The sequence below is a fragment of the Lolium rigidum genome, chromosome 6 (genome assembly GCF_022539505.1).
Source record: "Lolium rigidum isolate FL_2022 chromosome 6, APGP_CSIRO_Lrig_0.1, whole genome shotgun sequence".
Classification (NCBI taxonomy): Eukaryota; Viridiplantae; Streptophyta; class Magnoliopsida; order Poales; family Poaceae; genus Lolium; species Lolium rigidum.
In genome coordinates, this window is record NC_061513.1 from 16005660 (window position 1) to 16025020 (window position 19361).

Here is a 19361-nt window from a genome sequence, read left to right on the forward strand (position 1 = left end):
AATCCCAAATATAACATCAACTTTGACATAGAAACTTTACTTGGCACAAAAACATGATAAGGAGAGGTTGCTACAGTAGTAAACAACTTCCAAGACTCAACAAAACAAAAATTGCTGTAGTAAAATAAACACATGGGTTATCTCCCAAGAAGTTCTTTCTTTATAGCCATTAAGATGGGCTCAGCAGTTTTAATAATGCACTCGCAAGAAATAGAAGTTGAAGCAAAAGAGAGCATCAAGAGGCAAATTAAAAACACATTTAAGTCTAACATGCTTCCTATGCATAGGAATCTTGTAAATAAACAAGTTCATGAAGAGCAAAGTAACAAGCATAGGAAGATAAAACAAGTGTAGCTTCAAAAATTTCAGCACATAGAGAGGTGTTTTAGTAACATGAAAATTTCTACAACCATATTTTCCTCTCTCATAATAACTTTCAGTAGCATCATGAGCAAACTCAACAATATAACTATCACATAAAGCATTCTTATCATGAGTCTCATGCATAAAATAATTACTACTCCCAACATAAGCATAATTAATTTTATTAGTTGTAGTGGGAGCAAATTCAACAAAGTAGCTATCAAATATAGGAGGTATATTGTAATCATAATCAAATTTATCCTCCATAACAGGTGGTAACAAAAGACTACTATCATTATAATCATCATAAATAGGAGGCAAAGTATCATCAAAGTAAATTTTCTCCTCAATGCTTGGGGGACTAAAAATATCATGCTCATCAAAGCCAGCTTCCCCAAGCTTAGAATTTTCCATAGCATTAGCAACAATGGTGTTCAAAGCATTCATACTAATAACATTCCCATTATCATGCATATAAAGTTCCATGGGTTTTTTAATTCTCTCTTCAAACACATCATGTCCTAATTCAAGATAAAGTTCATAAAGATCTCTCATATTTTTGTTGTTTTCCATTATGCCTAACTAGTGTAAACAAGAAACCAAATGTCGCAATTGCAGAGTCTAAAGGAAATAGCTTCGAGTACTTACAATGGCGCCGGGAAAATAGCTTAGTAGCCGAGGTCCGGAGTGTGAGTACCTTTTACCTTTCCTCCCCGGCAACGGCGCCAGAAAAGTGCTTGATGTCTACGGGTGCTTCTTTTCTTGTAGACAGTGTTGGGCCTCCAAGAGCGAGAGGTTTGTAGAACAAGCAGCAAGTTTCCCTTAAGTGGATTACCCAAGGTTTATCGAACTCGGGGAGGAAGAGGTCAAAGATATCCCTCTCAAGCAACCCTGCAACCACAAAGCAAGAAGTCTCTTGTGTCCCCAACACACCTAATAGGTGCACTAGTTCGGCGAAGAGATAGTGAAATACAGGTGGTATGAATATATATGAACAGTAGCAATGGTGCCAGAAAATAGCTTGCTGGCGTGTAGTTGATGGTGGTAGTATTGCAGCAGTAGTAACGCAATAGAAACGAGTAAACAAGCAGTAGTAACTCAGCAGTATTTAGGAACAAGGCCTAGGGAATAGACTTTCACTAGTGGACACTCTCAACATTGATCACATAACGAATAGATAAATGCATACTCTACACTTTTGTTGGATGATGAACACATTGCGTAGGATTACACGAACCCTCAATGCCGGAGTTAACAAGCTCCACAATAATGCTCATGTTTTAGTAACCTTTAGTGTAAGATAGATCAAAACGACTAAACCAAGTACTAGCATAGCATGCACACTCGTCACCTTCATGCATATGTAGGAGGAATAGATCACATCAATATTATCATAGCAATAGTTAACTTCGCAATCTACAAGAGATCATGATCATAGCATAAACCAAGTACTAACACGGTGCACGCATCGTCACCTTTGCACACATGCAGGAGGAATAAAACTACTTTAATAACACATCACTAGAGTAGCACATAGATAGTAGTGATACAAAACTCATATGAATCTCAATCATGTAAAGCAGCTCATGAGATCATTGTATTGAGGTACATAGGAGAGAGATTAACCACATAGCTACCGGTACAGCCCCGAGCCTCAATGGAGAACTACTCCCTCTTCATGGGAGCAAGCAGCGGTGATGAAGATGGCGGTGGAGATGGCAGCGGTGTCGATGGAGAAGCCTTCCGGGGCACTTCCCCGCTCCGGCAGGGTGCCGGAACGGAGACTCCTGTCCCCGGATCTTGGCTTCGCGATGACGGCGGCTCCGGAACTTTTCTCGTATCGTGGCCTCCTCTGTAAGGGTTTTCGATCCAGGGGCTTTATATAGGCGAAGAGGCGGCGTCAGAAGGTCGAAGAGGCGGCCAGGGGGTAAGGCGGCGCGGGCCAACCCTAGGCCGCGCCGGCCACCCTCCTGGTGGGCCTGTGGCCCCCCTCTGGTCCTTCCCGGGTGTTCTGGAAGCTTCGTGGAAAAATAGGAACCCGGGCGTTGATTTCGTCCAATTCCGAGAATATTTCGTTACTAGGATTTCTGAAACCAAAAACAGCAGAAAACGAGAACCGGCACTTCGGCATCTTGTTAATAGGTTAGTTCCAGAAAACGCATAAATACGACATATAATGTGCATAAAACATGTAGGTATCATCAATAAAGTGGCATGGAACATAAGAAATTATCGATACGTTGGAGACGTATCAGGGCGCGGCGAGGGCGACGCGAGCGAAGAAGCTCGTTGACGCCATTGCCCGCGGGGTGGGTGAATCGACGATCTCTTCCCCTAGGAAGAGGATGGACGCGAGCCGCGGCTCTCTCTAGCGCCTGCCGCGGGGTCACCGCTCTGTCCGTTGGCGGTCTCCCGGCTCGCGAACCACCGCCCCAGCCGACACCGGACGAGCTGGCTCCGGTCTCCCCCCTCCTCTGCCGAGCACACAGAGCGGTGGCTTCCGACCCAGAATGAAAAAAAAACTCAAAATAGTTAATGCGGTGACTCAGCCGACGGGGGAAATGGAATGAGAGACAGCCGGCGCTGAGATTCGTGAAAGCATCCAACGATACAAAAAGTGACTGTGCCCCAATTGTAAAACAGCTAGTTGTTTAATAGGAAAAGTGTAAATTAATTATTAATAACTAAATATAAAAAATGAAACAACACTCGTCTAATAAAAAATTTAGGTGGGCTAACATGTTTTGTTTTAGAGTTTCTTGGTTACATCTTTATCTCCATGGTAGGTCATTTTGTATAGATCTGTCGTAGTGTTCCCAAGACTCTTGCTTCTCGTCCTTGTTGAACCTTGTCCAAAACCTTTGTGTTGGCAAATTAGATAATCTTTGAGGAGGTATACCACATAGATTTCATTATATCTATCATGTTTACATATAAACAGGAAGTGAATCAGTGATATGATTGAAGAAAATAGGTCATGGGTACTTACCTTTTCATTAGCTTGAATGGAGTATGCATTTTAAAAGAGACAAACTTATTCCCTCCTGATAATGTTGTTCTGAATCAGAAAGATAGGCATTCCTAATATCCTAATAATAACGCTCGAGAAAAGATACATCTAACCATCTGCTTTTGGCACAAACTCCTTTCTGGTATCTCACACTAGCCATTGTAGTCTTGACATCTTAAGCACAAGAATAGATAAGTGCATAAAACATTTATCATGTGAAAACATATAAACACAAATAAAGGTAAAATTACGTACATTCAAATGATTAATGGACTTTCTCCTAAATGTGTCTATGAGTTGTAAAGTCGTACAACTCATGGAGATGAGAAAAGATACATGACAACTGAACAAGATTTATGCTACTCGGTACCAGGTGGGAAAATGTTGCCTTCAGGAGTAAGAAGGTGCGAGGAGTACCTGAGATACATAAAAAAAAATGTATGGACTTTCCAATCACTTTGCTTATGGGTTTTCCCAAAATCTCACCAAAAGATGGAATAACACTTTAGGAACTGATGGTGTTTTTCGTAAAATCATCTTTCTATCTCTTTCACTTAGTAAACTATGGAAATAATATTAAGGAAAAATACAAGGCATTTTTATGCGAAATAAGTCCAACGGGCTGAAGAATACAGCCAGAAGGCCAATGAGGTGCCGGGGAGAGGCCCATGGCGTGGCCCCACCTCCAAGCCGTGCCATGGTGCTCCCCCGTGCCTCATGGCTCGCCTCGCTTCCTCCTTTCAAACTCGTGGGGAAAATATTTTTTTTTATTCTATCCTCTTCAAGCAACTCGTCAAATCGAAGAAATAGTTTGACGTCCACAACTCCACCGAAATCTTTGTCAGGAACAAGGTGTAAGGAATCCAAAACATAATAACATAAAGCAAGTAAAGTGAACAAAGTTTTTTTTATATTTTTAAAATTAATAAGAACCGAAAGAAAGAAAGAAAGAAAGAAAGAAAGAAAATGTAAGTAAAGGTAGTTTCAAGGTGTTTCTTCTTGTTTAAAATACACCAGAATCATGAGTTCACTTGATCTTTCTCTCATAAACATGGGGGTATAGATAGAAAACTTTATAATAAGCATTTATATGGGAATCACGTCCTACCATAGATATGATTCAACACATATCACTAAGACTTGGCAGGGAAAAACTTCTCAAACCAAGATTAAGAATAAACAAAGTAGTGCGTTAAGAACTTTGACATGAAGTGGATTACATATTACCATCTTTAACTAACAAGGTCACTTAAATTGTCGCTAGATAAACGATAGCATACATGAACATTTTATCCCTATTGAGTTAACCAATAGAAAAGTAAGAATCATACTAGGACACAAAATTTTGTCACTTCCACATACATAGTACCATGCATGATACCCCAAACAACACACATATCATCCACATGGGTTCTTGCATACAAGTTTGGTCATAATATGGGATACATGAATCGAGTAACATACACAACTATTAATACATCAATCATAAAATTTCCAATTGCATCTCATTACTCATCTCTTAACAAAATATTCACTATCAAAACATATTACATGTATAATCACAATCATATAGGTGTCTCATGTGACTCTAATTAGTGAAGAACATAGGAAACAAGTCACTTCCACAAACCCATAGTCCAAAGGTGGAGAACTCCCTCTTTGTTATGGTGGCGGCGGTGATAGTGTTGATCGACACGGCGGAGCAAACGAGGTAGCTAGTCTTAGGTGGCGTTTCCCCTATCATATCATATCATAATCACTGAAGTTCATAGATAAAATTTCAATATATCAAGGGTTAATATTTTGCGACCTCATCGTACTCACAAGCCACACCACACACTCAGTAGCCAACTTCATTGTGGCGATCACACACCATCTATGCTTGTCTCCATAGTGTCACAATGAAAATTATGGAATACCATAGCAGAATGGAGAATGCCTTGAAAATGAAATAATTACACAAGACTGGCAAGACATCAAGGGTATCAAAGGTTAATATTTCAATGTAATAATTTTCGGAGAAACTATTTGTTTAGTGTATTTCTCTCGTGACGGCCGCCTCTTCACGACTTTGCGACAAAGGTCATACATATAGATAGTTTTAGGCCAAAACTCATCGGATGGCGTTAAAACTGAGCCAAAAGGGTTGTCAGGTCCAGATCCCACCCATGGAGGGGCTCAAGGGGCTGGATGCGCCGTGGGGGGCTTCTAGGCTTTCCACTGGCCTTTTCCTTCTACCTTGCGCTTATCTTCTTGTATTTCCCAAAACAAATGATGTGGCAAATATCCTATCTCAGTTCGATGTCTGTAAGGATCCTAAACTTAAAAACAAGCAAAACAAGGTTTTTCTACACTGGGAAATTAAAAACCAAGGGCAAATCACCATAAATTAACGTAGAGCTAGGGAGCCTCATCAACGTAGAGCAGCTAGGGAGCCTCATATATTATGCAAATATCATATAGTATTATATCATATATATCATAATCACCGAAGTTCATAGATACAATTTCAATGTATCAAGGGTTAATATTTTGTGACCTCGTCGCACTCACAAGTCACACCACACAATCAGTAGCCAACTTCATTGTGGCGATCACACATCATCTATGCTTTTCTCCATAGTGTCACAGTGAGAATTGTGGAATACCATAGCAAAATGGAGTTGAAAATAAAATAATTACACAAGACTGGCAAGCCATCAAGGGTATCAAGGGGTTAATATTTCAATGTAATAATTTTCACAAAAACTCTTTGTTTCGTGTATTTCTCTCGTGACGGCCGCCTCTTCGTGACTAAACGACACATGTCATACATATAGATAGTTTTAGGGCAAAATTCATCAGATGGCGTTAAAACCAAGCCATAAGGGTCGTGAGGGGTCCAGATCCGGAGGGTCTCAAGGGGCTGGAGGAACCGTGGGGGGCTTCTGGGCTTTACACTGGCCTTTTCCTTCTGCCTTGCGGTTATCTTCTTGTATTTCCCGAAAAAAAATGACGTGGCAAATATCCTATCTCAATTCGATATCTGTAAGGACCCTAAACGTAAAAACAAGTAAAACAAGGTTTTTCTACACTGCGAAATTAAAAACCAAGGGCAAATCACCATAAATCAACGTAGAGCAGCTAGGGAGCGTCATATATTATGCAAATATCGTATAATATTATATCAAATATATCATAATCACCGAAGTTCATAGATACAATTTCAATGTAACAAGGGTTAATATTTTGCGACCTGGTCGCACTCACAAGTCACACCACACAATCAGTAGCCTCTCCATAGTGTCACAATGAAAATTATGGAACACCATAGGAAAATGGAGAATGCCTTGAAAATGAAATAATTACACAAGACTAGCAAGACATAAAGTCGCTAGACAGATAGACAGACAGCAGATGATTGGTTTGTACAAAATGACACTGGCCTTGATCATGGAATGGAAGGATAACTGAGGATTACAAGAGAGGATGATGTACTCATTATTTCTGACTGACACTGTTCACCCTGAACATCTCAAGACACGAGAGAAACAGAGACACTGAAACTAAAACTGCCTGATTCTTGAAGCAATCTTACTGACGACACTTGCTTGATTCTTGGTGCTGACACGCGCGCACGACGACACTTGCTTGATTCTTGAAGCGACCCTAACCTCTCGATCATGATCATTGCGATGGATGGAATCGGTTCAGGTTCTTCAGTAGTCAGCGGTGGGGAGCTGCTCGTGTGGGCGCTGGCCGATGAAGATGATGTCGTAGATGAGCGCGGCGATGGCGGCGCCGGCGAATGGGCCGAGCCAGTACACCCAGTGGTTCTCCCACACGCCGCTCACAACAGCAGGGCCGAAGGAAACGGCCGGGTTCATGGAGGCGCCGTCGAAGGCGCCCCCGGCGAGGATGTTGGCGCCGACGATGAAGCCGATGGCGATGGGCGCGATGGTGCCGAGGTCGCCCTTCTTGGGGTCCACCGCTGTGGCGTACACCGTGTAGACGAGGCCGAAGGTCATGACGATCTCGAACACCACCGCGTTCCAGACCCCGACGCCGGCGGAGAGGGAGAAGGCGCCAACGGCCTCGCCGCCCGTGGCGATCTTGAGGAGGAGGCAGGCGACCACGGAGCCGAGCAGCTGGGCGACCCAGTAGACAACGGCCTTGAGGAGGCTGATGTTGCCGCCCACGAAGGCGCCGAATGTGACCGCCGGGTTCACGTGCCCGCCGGAGATGTTGGCGCCCACGGAAACCGCCACGAACAGAGCCAGCGCGTGCGCCAGCGCCGCCGCGATCAGCCCCGCCGGCGTCGTCGGGCCGCCGTCAGATAGCTTGGCTGCAACAAGATGCGGGCATGGTGGTCAGTAGATGTGTGCATGATGGATGGCATGATGATACACAAGCGAAAAACGAGATCGTCGATGTGTGCACTAGTTTCGTACGTACCGAAGGCCATGCCGGAGCCTGAGCCGGCGAAGACGAAGATGAGCATGGAGATGAACTCGGCGACGCCGGCCCGGAAGGTGTCGGGGTGGGAGAGCTCCCCCGGAGAGCCGATGGCGATCCTGCTCACCGGCATTTTCGATTTGCTTTCTTGGGGACTCTGTCTCGACAGACTGCTCTAGACTCTGTTCGGACACTCTGCTCTGGATATGGTGTTGTGGTTGTGGTGTCAGTCAGTCAGTTACGGGCGTTATATATAGTCCGGAGAATAGATGTGAGGCTGGCCGGGGAACTTGCTAGAGCCAGTCACGACCGCTTCAAACAAGGATGGATTGGGATCAGATCACACACATAAAGACGGCCATTCTTTTTTTCTCCGGATGTTATGCGCATCACGAACGATTGTTTTTCTTTTGGGCGGCAATAGTCTAGGTCACGGGATTAGTTTCATTTGGATGGCAATGATCAGTGTAGTAGTTATTGTACGCTTTTGCTTCTTTTTGTTTACCAAATTCGCAATTATATCTTTTTGTATGTCCAAAAAAACAATAAAAGCGACTTCAAATTTTTCGTATGGCATTGTTTCTTTTTTGTTTCTTGAACATTCACTTCGAGCTAGTCTTTCAAAATCAAACCCGTAAAGTTCAGCAGAAAATCATTCCATGACGACTTACGTGGCCATAGTACTCGGAGCTATAAGGTGGAAGGCTCGGTCAAAAGAGGATGACTATGAAGAGAAGCCACTTACATTTGATGCCACCCGACACGGGGGTAGCAAATCCCATTTATGAACATTTTATCAAACTAATTCACCAATTTTGCGCCGTAAAGCTACATGTCTCATTATTTGCATTTTATTTCTAGAAACCCTAAGTAATTTAAATTGCGGCTAAACTTTTTATTGGAACTTAATTGTCTTCTTCATTTGTTTTCCTATGTTGGAACTTCTTCTAATTTTGGAAAAGGGGCAGTCAAGCTTCCATTCGATTAGATAGAAAACAATGTTAATTACAAGCCGAGATAGCTAGGCTCTATGTGCCGCTAGTCCTGAGTTAAGAACGATCAAAAACCTATGGTACCGGTGCTACATCTCTTGGGTCATGTGTGTGTGCACCAGTCAATATCCTCCTTCACCAACTTAATTAAACCCTAAACCCTAAAAAGTTTCACCAACAGTCGCAACTTCTTGGTCTCCATATTTCTCATATCTCTCTGTTTCGCCATTGGAACAACAAGAATAAGTGATCCGGCTATTTTTCGATGTCAGTTTCCATCTAAAAGAATACATTACTCGGATATCGAAAATGAGCTACGTGAGAAACATAAACAAGTTTGGAGAAACAGAATGTTCAATTAAATTTCCACCCTTCTTTGTTAGCTAATTGGTCGATGCTCGAATTCGATGCGGTATCGGTGCTAAGAGGTTTGATTTTCAAGACCACCATCGTACTTGTCTTTGAATTTAATTCAGAATTTTAAGTTTAGTGAAGCAAGTGAGTATGTAGTGCTAGCTAGGGAGTTCCAATGTAAAAAAGAAATTCTAATAATCACACTGTTAACCAAACCATAATAATATAGCTAGGCACTCCTAGATTGTTCATGGTCATATTCACGCCACGAATCATCATCTCCCACTTAATCATGCGAGTACCTACTGTTGTTGTGTTGCATACGGATGAATAGAGATAATCTTTTAAAAAAGTAACTTTATGGATGATTAGAGATGCATGCGACATAACTAAACCAAAAAGGACACACAAGACTAATTAGTAGAGAACACGAAGCAAGCAGAGATTATCTAAAAAAGGGGTACGAATGGTTGATTAGACATGGATAACACATAACTAAAGCTAAAATAAGCACACCAAGATTAAACATGGAGCTGGTACAAGCTGTTCGTGTCCTCGAGATCGACAGAGGGACGTCGACGTTTCGGCTGCTCCGGCCGCCCAGCCGTGCTCGGATGATAGGGCGGGCCTCCTGGCCATTAGGATCCCGCCACGTGGAGGAACCATTGGCGGAGGAGCGTGGTGCGGCGCCGACCAGTGACGTCGCCGGACGTCCATGGCCGCTTCCGGCCCGGCGGTCTCCAGCTTTTTCCTTTGTTTTTTCACTCATTCTCGTGTGCTGACAAGTGACCTGGTCGATGAGGACGGAGTGGTTGCGTTGCGCTGCATGCTTCGGCGGCGTAGATATATTGCTAGATTCTCCTATTAGTTGTGTGGTTCCAATTTTTCTAGCTAATGACGGTGCTAGATTACTGGCGACGGCGACCTTGGCCGGAATCTTTCTTCGTGATTAGTTGATGGATGTGTCTGCATGTCAGCTAGGCCTAGGCCACGAACAATTATTGGTTGGGTGTGCTGCAAATATGTGTGAGCCACAGAAGGAAGAAGGTGGAGAGCGACGGCTTGCTCTGGAACCATCGTGCTCTGTCCGCTTCTCTTCTCGGAATGCGCCGCAGCTAGACGCAGGACCAGAGCATAGTGTTGATCTGAATTGTTGCTTCTTGAACTCTCTCATGTCAAGCGAATCTTCCTTCAGAAAATGGGCAGGCAGCGGCTCCTCTCAAATCTAGCTAGCGATATCCCGTTGCTTGTTTGACACCTGCGTGCTCGTGTGGTTTCGGAGAAATTCGATCGTGATGCTTGTACGGGCGGAATTACGGCCACAAGAGATAGGGGATTAATTGAACTTTTTTTATTTTTGGCGACACAAACGCCGATTATAACTGAGTTAGACATGCACATACTCGCGAATATCACCGTGGCAGCGTGGCAGGACATCTGCTCAGAAATAGAGTCACTAGACGTTGAGGTTGATGGAGTAAACAAGAATGACATGTGTGCTACTGAAAGGCTATATAGTGAGAAACAAGTGAAATCAGACAGCATGCTCCACGCCCGCCGACTACATGTAACTAACAACTAATTAATCAGCATAATGACAAATTAGGCTCGTTAGGGTTTCCCTACTCGGGGGCGACTCCCTGTGGAACGCGAGTTCCTCTACCCATCCCGACCGGGACCGTGTTTTCTACCAATAACTACCGGCGATCTCTTGATCACGTCAGTCCTATCTTGTGCGTGCCTCTCCCCTAGATGGCGGCAAGCGGAAGTTCGATCCCTGGCAGTTCCAAGGGAAAAACCATGGACGTGGCGGCTCTCCTCCGCGATCTGCAGATCGGCGTGGAGGATTTTGACGACTTGATCATCGAAGAGGAGGTAACCGTGCCGATGAGGAATCGGAACTGTTGGCGATGGCAAGAGTCCTGGCGGACAAAACCTTCAGCGGGACAGCGTTTGAGGATACCATGCGCTATGCATGGAGTTAGGCGAAGAAGGTGGATTTACGAGATGTCGGCAACAACACCTTTATCCTGCGACTGAACTGCCTTGGCGACTGGAAGAAGGTCGTGGAAGAAGGCCTCTGGCTATTTAGGAATTGGGGTCTGGTGGCCAGGGTTATTATGGGTATTCTAAACCATCGTCTCTGATCCTTGACAAGCTCCCGATCTGGATTCAAATCCATGATACCTGAGGTTTACCTGAAGAAAAAGGAGATCCTGCAAAACCTGGCTAGTCGTGTGGGGAAATTCATCAAGGTTGATACTGAGGGATTGGCGGGTGGAAATTTTGTTCGGGTTCGTGTGGAACTAGATGTAAACAAACCTCTTGCGCGATTCACCTCAACAATCCACAAAGGAGCTAGAGAAGTATATATGATCAAGTATGAGAAGATTCCAAAGTTCTGTGAGATTTGTGGCTTGCTTGGTCACGAGTTCAGTGTGGTAATGGCTTTCACAAAGAGGAAGACCATGTCTTTGGCGAATGGCTAGTCGTCGATACTGGACGTCGTGGCTGCGGACGAGGATGTTCATGTGGCTTTGTTCCCCGTGGTGGCAGAGGAGCTAGAGCGGGATATGGCTTTGGCGTGGCCGCGGAACACACACAACTGTGGAGGAGAGTGGAGCAGATGATGATGAGGTGGGCAAGAACGACCCCAATCGGGGGACGGACAAAATAACTAGGAAGCACCTGGACCTAGATGGCGGTGAAACTGAAAAGCTTGATGTGAATGAGGGAGCTCTAATCGTGCATGGCACGGAGAATAGTAAGGAAGATGTGGAGATGGCAGAGGACAAAAAACAGCCACACGTTCCAGTGAAGACACATGACAAGAAAAGAGCAAAAACAGCAACTGGAGTCACTGAGGAAAATCCTGATGCTATATCGGCAGGCCCTCTTTAAGGGTACTGCCGGAAGCAATGAAACTCTGTGGCTGGAACTGCCGTGCGGCGAACTCACCCACGGCAATTCGTTCGCTCTCGGACCTCCGAGAGCATCTCAAACCAGATATTTTATTTTTGTCTGAGTCACATTTGAATAAGGAGGATGCAGAGTCTCTCCATCGTAAGTTAGTTCATGATTTCATGTGTGTTGTGGAGAGTGATGGTCGTTCTAGGTGCCTAGTGTTATTTTGGAATGATGAGAATAAAATGGTTTCAGAGTATATCTCACCTAATTGCATTGATGTGGTGTTTGAAACAACAAATGACATCCTGTGGAGATTTACAGGGTTTTACGATGAACCATCTTGGGAGGACAGACACATCTCGTGGAGCTGTTTACGCGACCTTAGCACCAGATCGTCTCTCCCCTGGATCGTTATCGGGGATTTTAACGAGATATTATACTCAGATGAGAAGGAAAGGGTAATCCCAGACCGGCCAGTATGATGCAAGAATTCAGGAACTGTCTGTCAGACTGTGAGCTTCATGACATGGATTACTCTCGAGATAAATTCACTTGGAGGCGAGCTGATGTGAGAGAAAGACTTGACCGAGCAGTGTGTAACTCAGAATGGAAGGGTCTCTTTCCTTTGGCATCAGTAAGCAATGAACCACATTACCGTTCAGAGCATCGATCAGTGATGGTCAATACTAAGTTTTTCGATGCAAGTCTAATCCAACGGAGAGGAGGAAGCAGGAAGTTTGAGACCCGATGGCTAGCTGTAATTTTTAGTATGGTCAATACTATGATCATTAGTAGACCAATTACGTTGAGTACCAATGATCATATGTATTTTGGACCTTATTTAGAACCCGTGACCATATGTATTTCGAACTTGTGAACATATCTTTAAAAAATTAATATATATTTTAATATACATAAAAAAATTGACAACATGACATTTTTAAAGCACACATAACTGTTTTATCACGAATGAGATTTGTAGTGCAAAAACCTTTTATGACTTTCAATGTTGTTCTCTTAATTAGTAAAGTGATTATGTAAATTTATTTATTTAGAGATTTAAAAAGCAAAATAGATCATACCTCTTAGTATCCCAGAAGAGACGGTTGCAGGTTTAGTAGTGCTCGAACTTGCTGTAAGCGGTACATAGGGGGAGAGCCTATTCTCCGTCTTCAGTGGAGCGAACCCTTTGCTCCGTACCCAGCGCACGATTATGACCCACACCCAATGCGGCTCAGATAAACATGTAGTATTTTTGTTTTATTTTAAATATTCAGATTTTGAATAATGTATTAAATTTAAAAGTGTTCAAATCTAAAAAAAATGTTCTAATAAAAAAATAGTCACATCTGAAAAAAGCTCAACTAAAAAAATTAAAACCGAGAAAACCAAAAGTTAAACAATGTCCAATAAAATACAGACAAAATAGTAAAAATACAGAAGAAACTTGAAGAAGAAAAAGAACATGAAAAAGCCAGACAGAAAGAAAACTGGAAGGAAACTACCCTCCTCGTAAATGAGCCAGGCCCATGTACACCCGCTGCAGGCGGCACCTGACGAGAATAGGATCCGCCTACATAGGTCGAAACAGAAGCCTGCTTGACAGGGCTCGGCTTAGAGATCAAGATTCAAGAAGGACCCGCCTCTTCTTCTTCAACATATTCGTCCTTAGTTGTTAATAAAGCCCATGACCCATGACGTGATGAGTATGGGAGAAGCAAAAAAGATTGGTTTTCTTGGCAACTATTTTAAGTCTTTTTCCTGTTCGTGCATTCAGTTTTGTTTAGCTCTCTGACTGTCGGCCGGCCGGACCTAGCGTCGAACGTGTGCACACCTGCGGCTGTGAAGTTTTTTCAACATAATTGTGGTCGTGCACACTGTGGTACATGAAGCTAGCTGGTTTGTTATTTGTTTCAGACACGGCCGTGAGACGACAGGCATTCATATCCAGTGTGTGTCTGAATGTGGCGTGGGGCCGGCTTGGTGCATTCTACGTGGTACCTCATGTGGTTTGCGTGCGTGCACCCTAGACAAGTACGTCCAACAACGTATAGTCGCACGGCAGTAGCGGCCGAGGTTTCAAGTGCTGGAGAGTGGCACCTATCGTGACTTCGTCAATCTCAAAATCAGCAAATCAATTTATTTTTCGAAAGGTAGCAAATCAATTTATTGGACTCGGTCTCTCGGAGAAGTGTGTGCGCGCGCGCGTGTGCATCATTGGGACGAGTGTATGTATGAATTTGTGAGCCTCTATGACTATATATTATGTTTTGCAAAAAAAATTGAGAAAACAAATGGTGTTCTTCCTTTTAATACCTAAATCGGCTGAGTTCATAGATTTAATCAGAAGGTTCTATTTTAATTCTGTGACCATATTTAAACATTGTGAGATTCAGTCTAGTTTATGTTTTGATTCTCTTAAAAATAAATAAATTGCGGAAAGTATTGTCGGTGACATTTTTGTCCAGGCATGCAGCTGAGCCCAACAGAGGAGAGGCGCACCCAAGCTGTTGGAGTTGACGACTGCCCGATTGTCGTTCCCCACTTGCCGCCACATACCTTGGTAGCTGCCAACCGTCATGCAAAGAATAAGTGGGCATGGCTTTGTCGTGCGCTTGCGGGCTTTACACGCAACAAAGGTTTGAACATTGCCATGCATTTCCTCAAGACGACGCTCGACAAAGTGGCACATGTGGCACCTATCCATGTCGCCCATGATCAACATTTGTCGTGACTTCCCTAGGGTTACACAGGGCAAAGAAAAGCTCCGTTAGACAAACGGGAACGGCGAAGTCACTTTTGTTCGCCGTGTAAAAGAATATTACACACGGCAAAACCTTTGCCATGTTTTGGGTCAAAAACACATGGCAAAGGGCATTTACCGTTACGATCGGTGCCATGTGTTTGCTCACACTGCAAAGCACTATTCTCCTCCATTTCTCCGGTAGTGTTGGGGAGTGAAAATAGTAAAGGTTTGAGAAGGGAAATGCGTGGCAAGAGATAGCAAAAGTCTTGGCCGCGCGCGACCAGTACAAATCGTACGAGCGAGCAAGGCAGTACATCTAGACGAGGTAGCAGTACATCGCCTTCTCTTGCCCAGCCGACGTCGGTGGATATATACCTCTCTCACGCGTTTAACCTTAATACGCCTGCAGGCTGGCCCCTGCTGTGGGGTTGACCGGTGTCGGTCAGTAATTCCGCCTTCCTTGTTTACTCATGCATGCATGCTGTACTCCAAAGGAAACACGTACTACCAAAGGAAGCTTCTGCCCCTCCGCGCGCCTCCGGCCGCGCTATATATGCGGCCCAGCTTCTTTTCTCCATCATCTTCTTCCTCTCCGACACACGTACCTGAGAATACATAGATAGATCAGAATTCGCACTACACGTCAAAGATTCGCGGACCGATCGAACAGGAAGATCGGTAATGGCGATGGAGCCGCTGCCGCTCGGGTGCGACTTCTCCATCACAATGGACGCGTCTCTCGCCTCCGTCTGGCCGCTCGCCCAGGATGATGCCCCCCATTGCTACCGACACATGGAGGTTAATTAGTTTCATTTGCCCTCTATCTATGCACCATTAATTTGCACTGCCATATGCTTCTCCTCCAACTCTCGCCTTTGACCAATACCTTTTCGCTCTACCATGAATAGCAGAGCGTGGAGGAGATGAAGCAGAAGCTAGCTGCCGCGACTGCGGAGCTGCAGGTGGTGACGGAGGGGGTGCGACTCAAGGATCAGAACATCGCCGCGCTCATGGAGCTCATCCGCCGCACCGCGCAGGAGCGCGACCTTCTCCAAGAGGAGCACCTCCTACTGCTGGCCGAAGAGCTGGCGGCGGCGACGTCAATCACAAGCCACTCGGACCTGGCGGGCGACGATCCTTCCACCTTGTTGTTCAAGCTGCCAAGCTCTTCCGAAGCAACGGCCGTTATCGACCGCCCCTCAGCCTTCTTCGAGCCATCCTCTGTGGAGATTACGAGCGCTGCTGCAGCACCGGCGGAGCGGCTTGAGCTGCTGGCGGCAAAGAGGCCTTTGCCGAACAAGGGGCGGCTGCTGCAGGCGGTGATGGAGGCTGGGCCTCTCCTGCAGAACCTGCTCGTGGCAGGGCCGCTGCCGCGCTGGCGCAACCCGCCGCCGGTGCAAGTCTCGCTGACCAACGCCATGATATCGGCGCCGTCAGGCTCCGGAGTGGAGCTTCTCACAGCGCCGATGGGAAGCTAGCCAGTTTGTTGTTTGCATCAGACACGCAGTCTCGCACATATCCAGTGTGTACGTGCGTGTTTTTGTGCATACGTATATAGTGTGTTTTAGGCTTTCCGTGTATTTTGCCCACCAATAACACTACATCTACGGGATGATTGCTACGGGATGGCTCCTACGGGCAGACGTGGAGAGTGGTGGAGACATGCCGTGCCTAAAATCACGGGGAACCAACTGATTTGCACCAACCCAGAAGAGACACCTCATCCCGTAAAGTAAATCCCGTAACAGGATCCCGTAGGTGTAGCATTTCTGTTTGCCCACTCTTCAAATAAGTGATTTCGGGTAGTGTACGCCCCTTGCGTGCAGCTGACTGGTGGGCCATCATGCATCCTTATTCCTTTTGAGACTATAGAGGAAAAGATGATTTCCTTTTGAGAGGAAAATAATGGTGTCTCTAAGGCTCAGAGACTTAGCTTATGTCACGATATTTTATTATTGGACTTGTACTCAATAGATTTTTTGAATGTTTTTATGGCATTATCTTACATTATTATTTGTTGGGGTGTCCTTGCAACATTGTTGCAATGAGTCTTACAACATCTCTGTCGATATCTTCAAATTAGGTTCCTCGATGGAGTTCTTAATTGGTTGTGCCTGACAATGGCCTTATTGAAGGCATTATTTTGAGAGTGAGGACCTTCTTCAGGGTGAAAACCCAGATCTTTGATCGGGCGATGACAGCGCTTGTGCACTGTTCCCTTCTTGAAGGCGCCGCTTTTGAAGAAGTTGGGCTTATGGTGCTGTTTTGGTGGCCGGTGTTAGTGTTGTTGTTTCAATGTTTAAACTACCGTAGCGGGACTTTTCTTTTTTCCTATTTTTTTTGCTGTGCGCATCTGTAAGGTCGCTAGGGCAATGCGGTGTTGCAGAGGCTGAGTGTAATTGGTATCTTCGATATTAATATATGCTCGTTGTCGAAAAATGGCTTTGCCATGCACTTGGCGGGACTAGTCAAGACCCCGCGTGGGATTATCCATCCTACAATATTACTAGTCGATTCGAGGCTAAATTAAATCATAAAAAAGAAGCGCCACAAAAGAAGAAATAGAGGGAGAGTAGTCCAAAACTCCCAAGTATTAACCAGAGTACTTGTAAGATATACATTTCGAACTTCTGAACATTTTTCTGAACCTCGTAGCAACAACTTTCAGTTTATGAACTAAGAAAAAGCAACAATTATCACTTATCAGTGTCGTTCCTTTTCTGTGATTGAGCTTACCCTGACTGCCGGACGGCGGGGTGGACTAGTGCAGAACGTGTGCACACCTGCGCTGCGGCTGGCTAGCTGTGTGGTACAGTACGTACGTGAAGATTTTCAACATAATAATTGTACGTACGTGCACGGTGCGGACAGGATGCTAGGAGTAGTAGCAAGTTTGTTGTTTGTTTCAGACACGATGGTGAGCCGGCCGACATGCATATCCAGTGCGGCGCCCAAATCTGCGTGTCCTGTCCATGCATGGATCCACGCATAATTCACGCGAAACAAGTTAGAACGACAGAGTACGTGGCCATGTCGTTGCACGTAGGCAGGCGCGCGCAGTCAAACGACGCACGCACGCAGTCCCAGCCGCGTGCATGAGTTTGACATGTGGGCCCGCCACAGGCCAGCATGTATGAATGTGCCATGTACGCGCGACCTGCATTGTGGTTCCATTTCGTTCCCATTGTGGCACCAAAGATGTTGTCGCCGAGAAGGTCGCGCACAGTGCCTCAGATGTAGGAGCCCCTGGGGAAGTTCACGCACTTGATCTTGAGGAGGTGCTCAAGGTTGCGCGGGTCTGCGGTGACCACAAATGCATAGTGAGCGTTGTTGGCGCAGCGAGTGGATCAACATGAAGATAGACACACGGCCAAGAACACCTCGACCGTCTGCACCTCCAGGAGCAGGCCGACGAGGCCATGGGAGCCAAGAAACATGACAAAGTTTGATGTGTGAGACAAAAGCAAATGCACATGAACACCTTCGGTTTTATAGTAGAGGCACAAAACACAAATGAACACCTTACTATGCCACCGAAACAAAAGCTTACGATACAAGAGTAGTGTGAAACGGAGAGGTGAATCTACTCCACAAATTTAAAACTATGGACCTAGTGCAATGAATTTAACAAAATTGGGTAAAAACGCTTCAAACATGAACACGAAATTGAAGGTTATAGCAAACAAAACTCTAACCGATAGTCACAATGAAATCACCTTATCGACGTGCATATTATTTTTATGTATAAAAGTGACTTGAAGCACGCACTGGCTACAACGTGAGCGTGGACCAAGCAACCAATCGAATCCATCTTTTTTCTTCCCGGAGCCTGTTTTCATTTGATGTGGGCTACCAGTCATATGCCCTTGGAGACTGAGGTGAGGGCCTAAGGAGACATGTTCTTTTTTTATATGGGGCCAAGGACAAGGAGACATGAAAGGGAAAAGAAAGAGGGAAAGAGATCAGCTCCTCCTCTACCAGCATCTTCCCTTCTTTAATTTCCGCGTGCAAATGAATTGGGATATATGCAATGCATGCACGCCGGCCTCATCCTCCTCTATCAATCGGCTGCACAGATGGTAGGTGTATTATTGCACATTCCATATATATATTTACATTCCCTTTTTTTACGCATATATTAGACGGAAACTTGGAAACAAGGAAGGAAATCCCTCTGCATTTACCTTTGGCTCGGCAGCATATATCTCTCTGCCCGCCAGCACCGTGCTAAGCTTTTCCCTTGGCCATCTATCTACCTACTCCTTGGCCACGACGCAACACCCTACCGCAGATCGTCATCACAGGTTAAGGGAGAAGAGCAGAGCAGACGACCAATGGCGATGGAACCGCTGCCGCTGGGGTTTGGAGACTTCTCAATCACCATGGACGCATCTCTCGCCTCCCTTTGGCCGCCGCCTCCGCCGCAGGATCTCCATTCTTACCAGGTTCACCACCGTCTTGTTTCTTTCGCACCTGCACTCTCCATACGGGTTACATGAACGCACGCGCTCCGTTGGTTCACTTACCGTCGTCGGAATAGTCTCGGCGTGGGTGC

General features: G+C 45.2%; 1 protein-coding gene across 1 annotated transcript; it reads right to left on the minus strand.

The window, feature by feature from the left end:
• Nucleotides 1-6773: 6773 nt before the first annotated feature.
• Nucleotides 6774-8044, minus strand: LOC124660590 (probable aquaporin TIP1-2). The gene is made up of 2 exons (XM_047198416.1): nucleotides 7808-8044; nucleotides 6774-7697 (listed from the first exon to the last, which is right to left on the minus strand). Exons 1-2 carry the CDS (start codon nucleotides 7938-7940, stop codon nucleotides 7072-7074), a joined length of 759 nt encoding a protein of 252 aa, XP_047054372.1. The 5' UTR covers nucleotides 7941-8044; the 3' UTR covers nucleotides 6774-7071.
• Nucleotides 8045-19361: the final 11317 nt, after the last annotated feature.

What these genes read in the sequence shown, in the direction of transcription:
- LOC124660590 (XM_047198416.1), bottom strand. Translation starts at nt 7,940, where the DNA reads ATGCCGGTGAGCAGGATCGCCATCGGCTCTCCGGGGGAGCTCTCCCAC. An exon ending in AGGCTCCGGCATGGCCTTCG is followed by an intron (nt 7,698 to 7,807) that starts GTACGTACGAAA and finishes ATCTTGTTGCAG; the next exon opens with CCAAGCTATCTGACGGCGGC.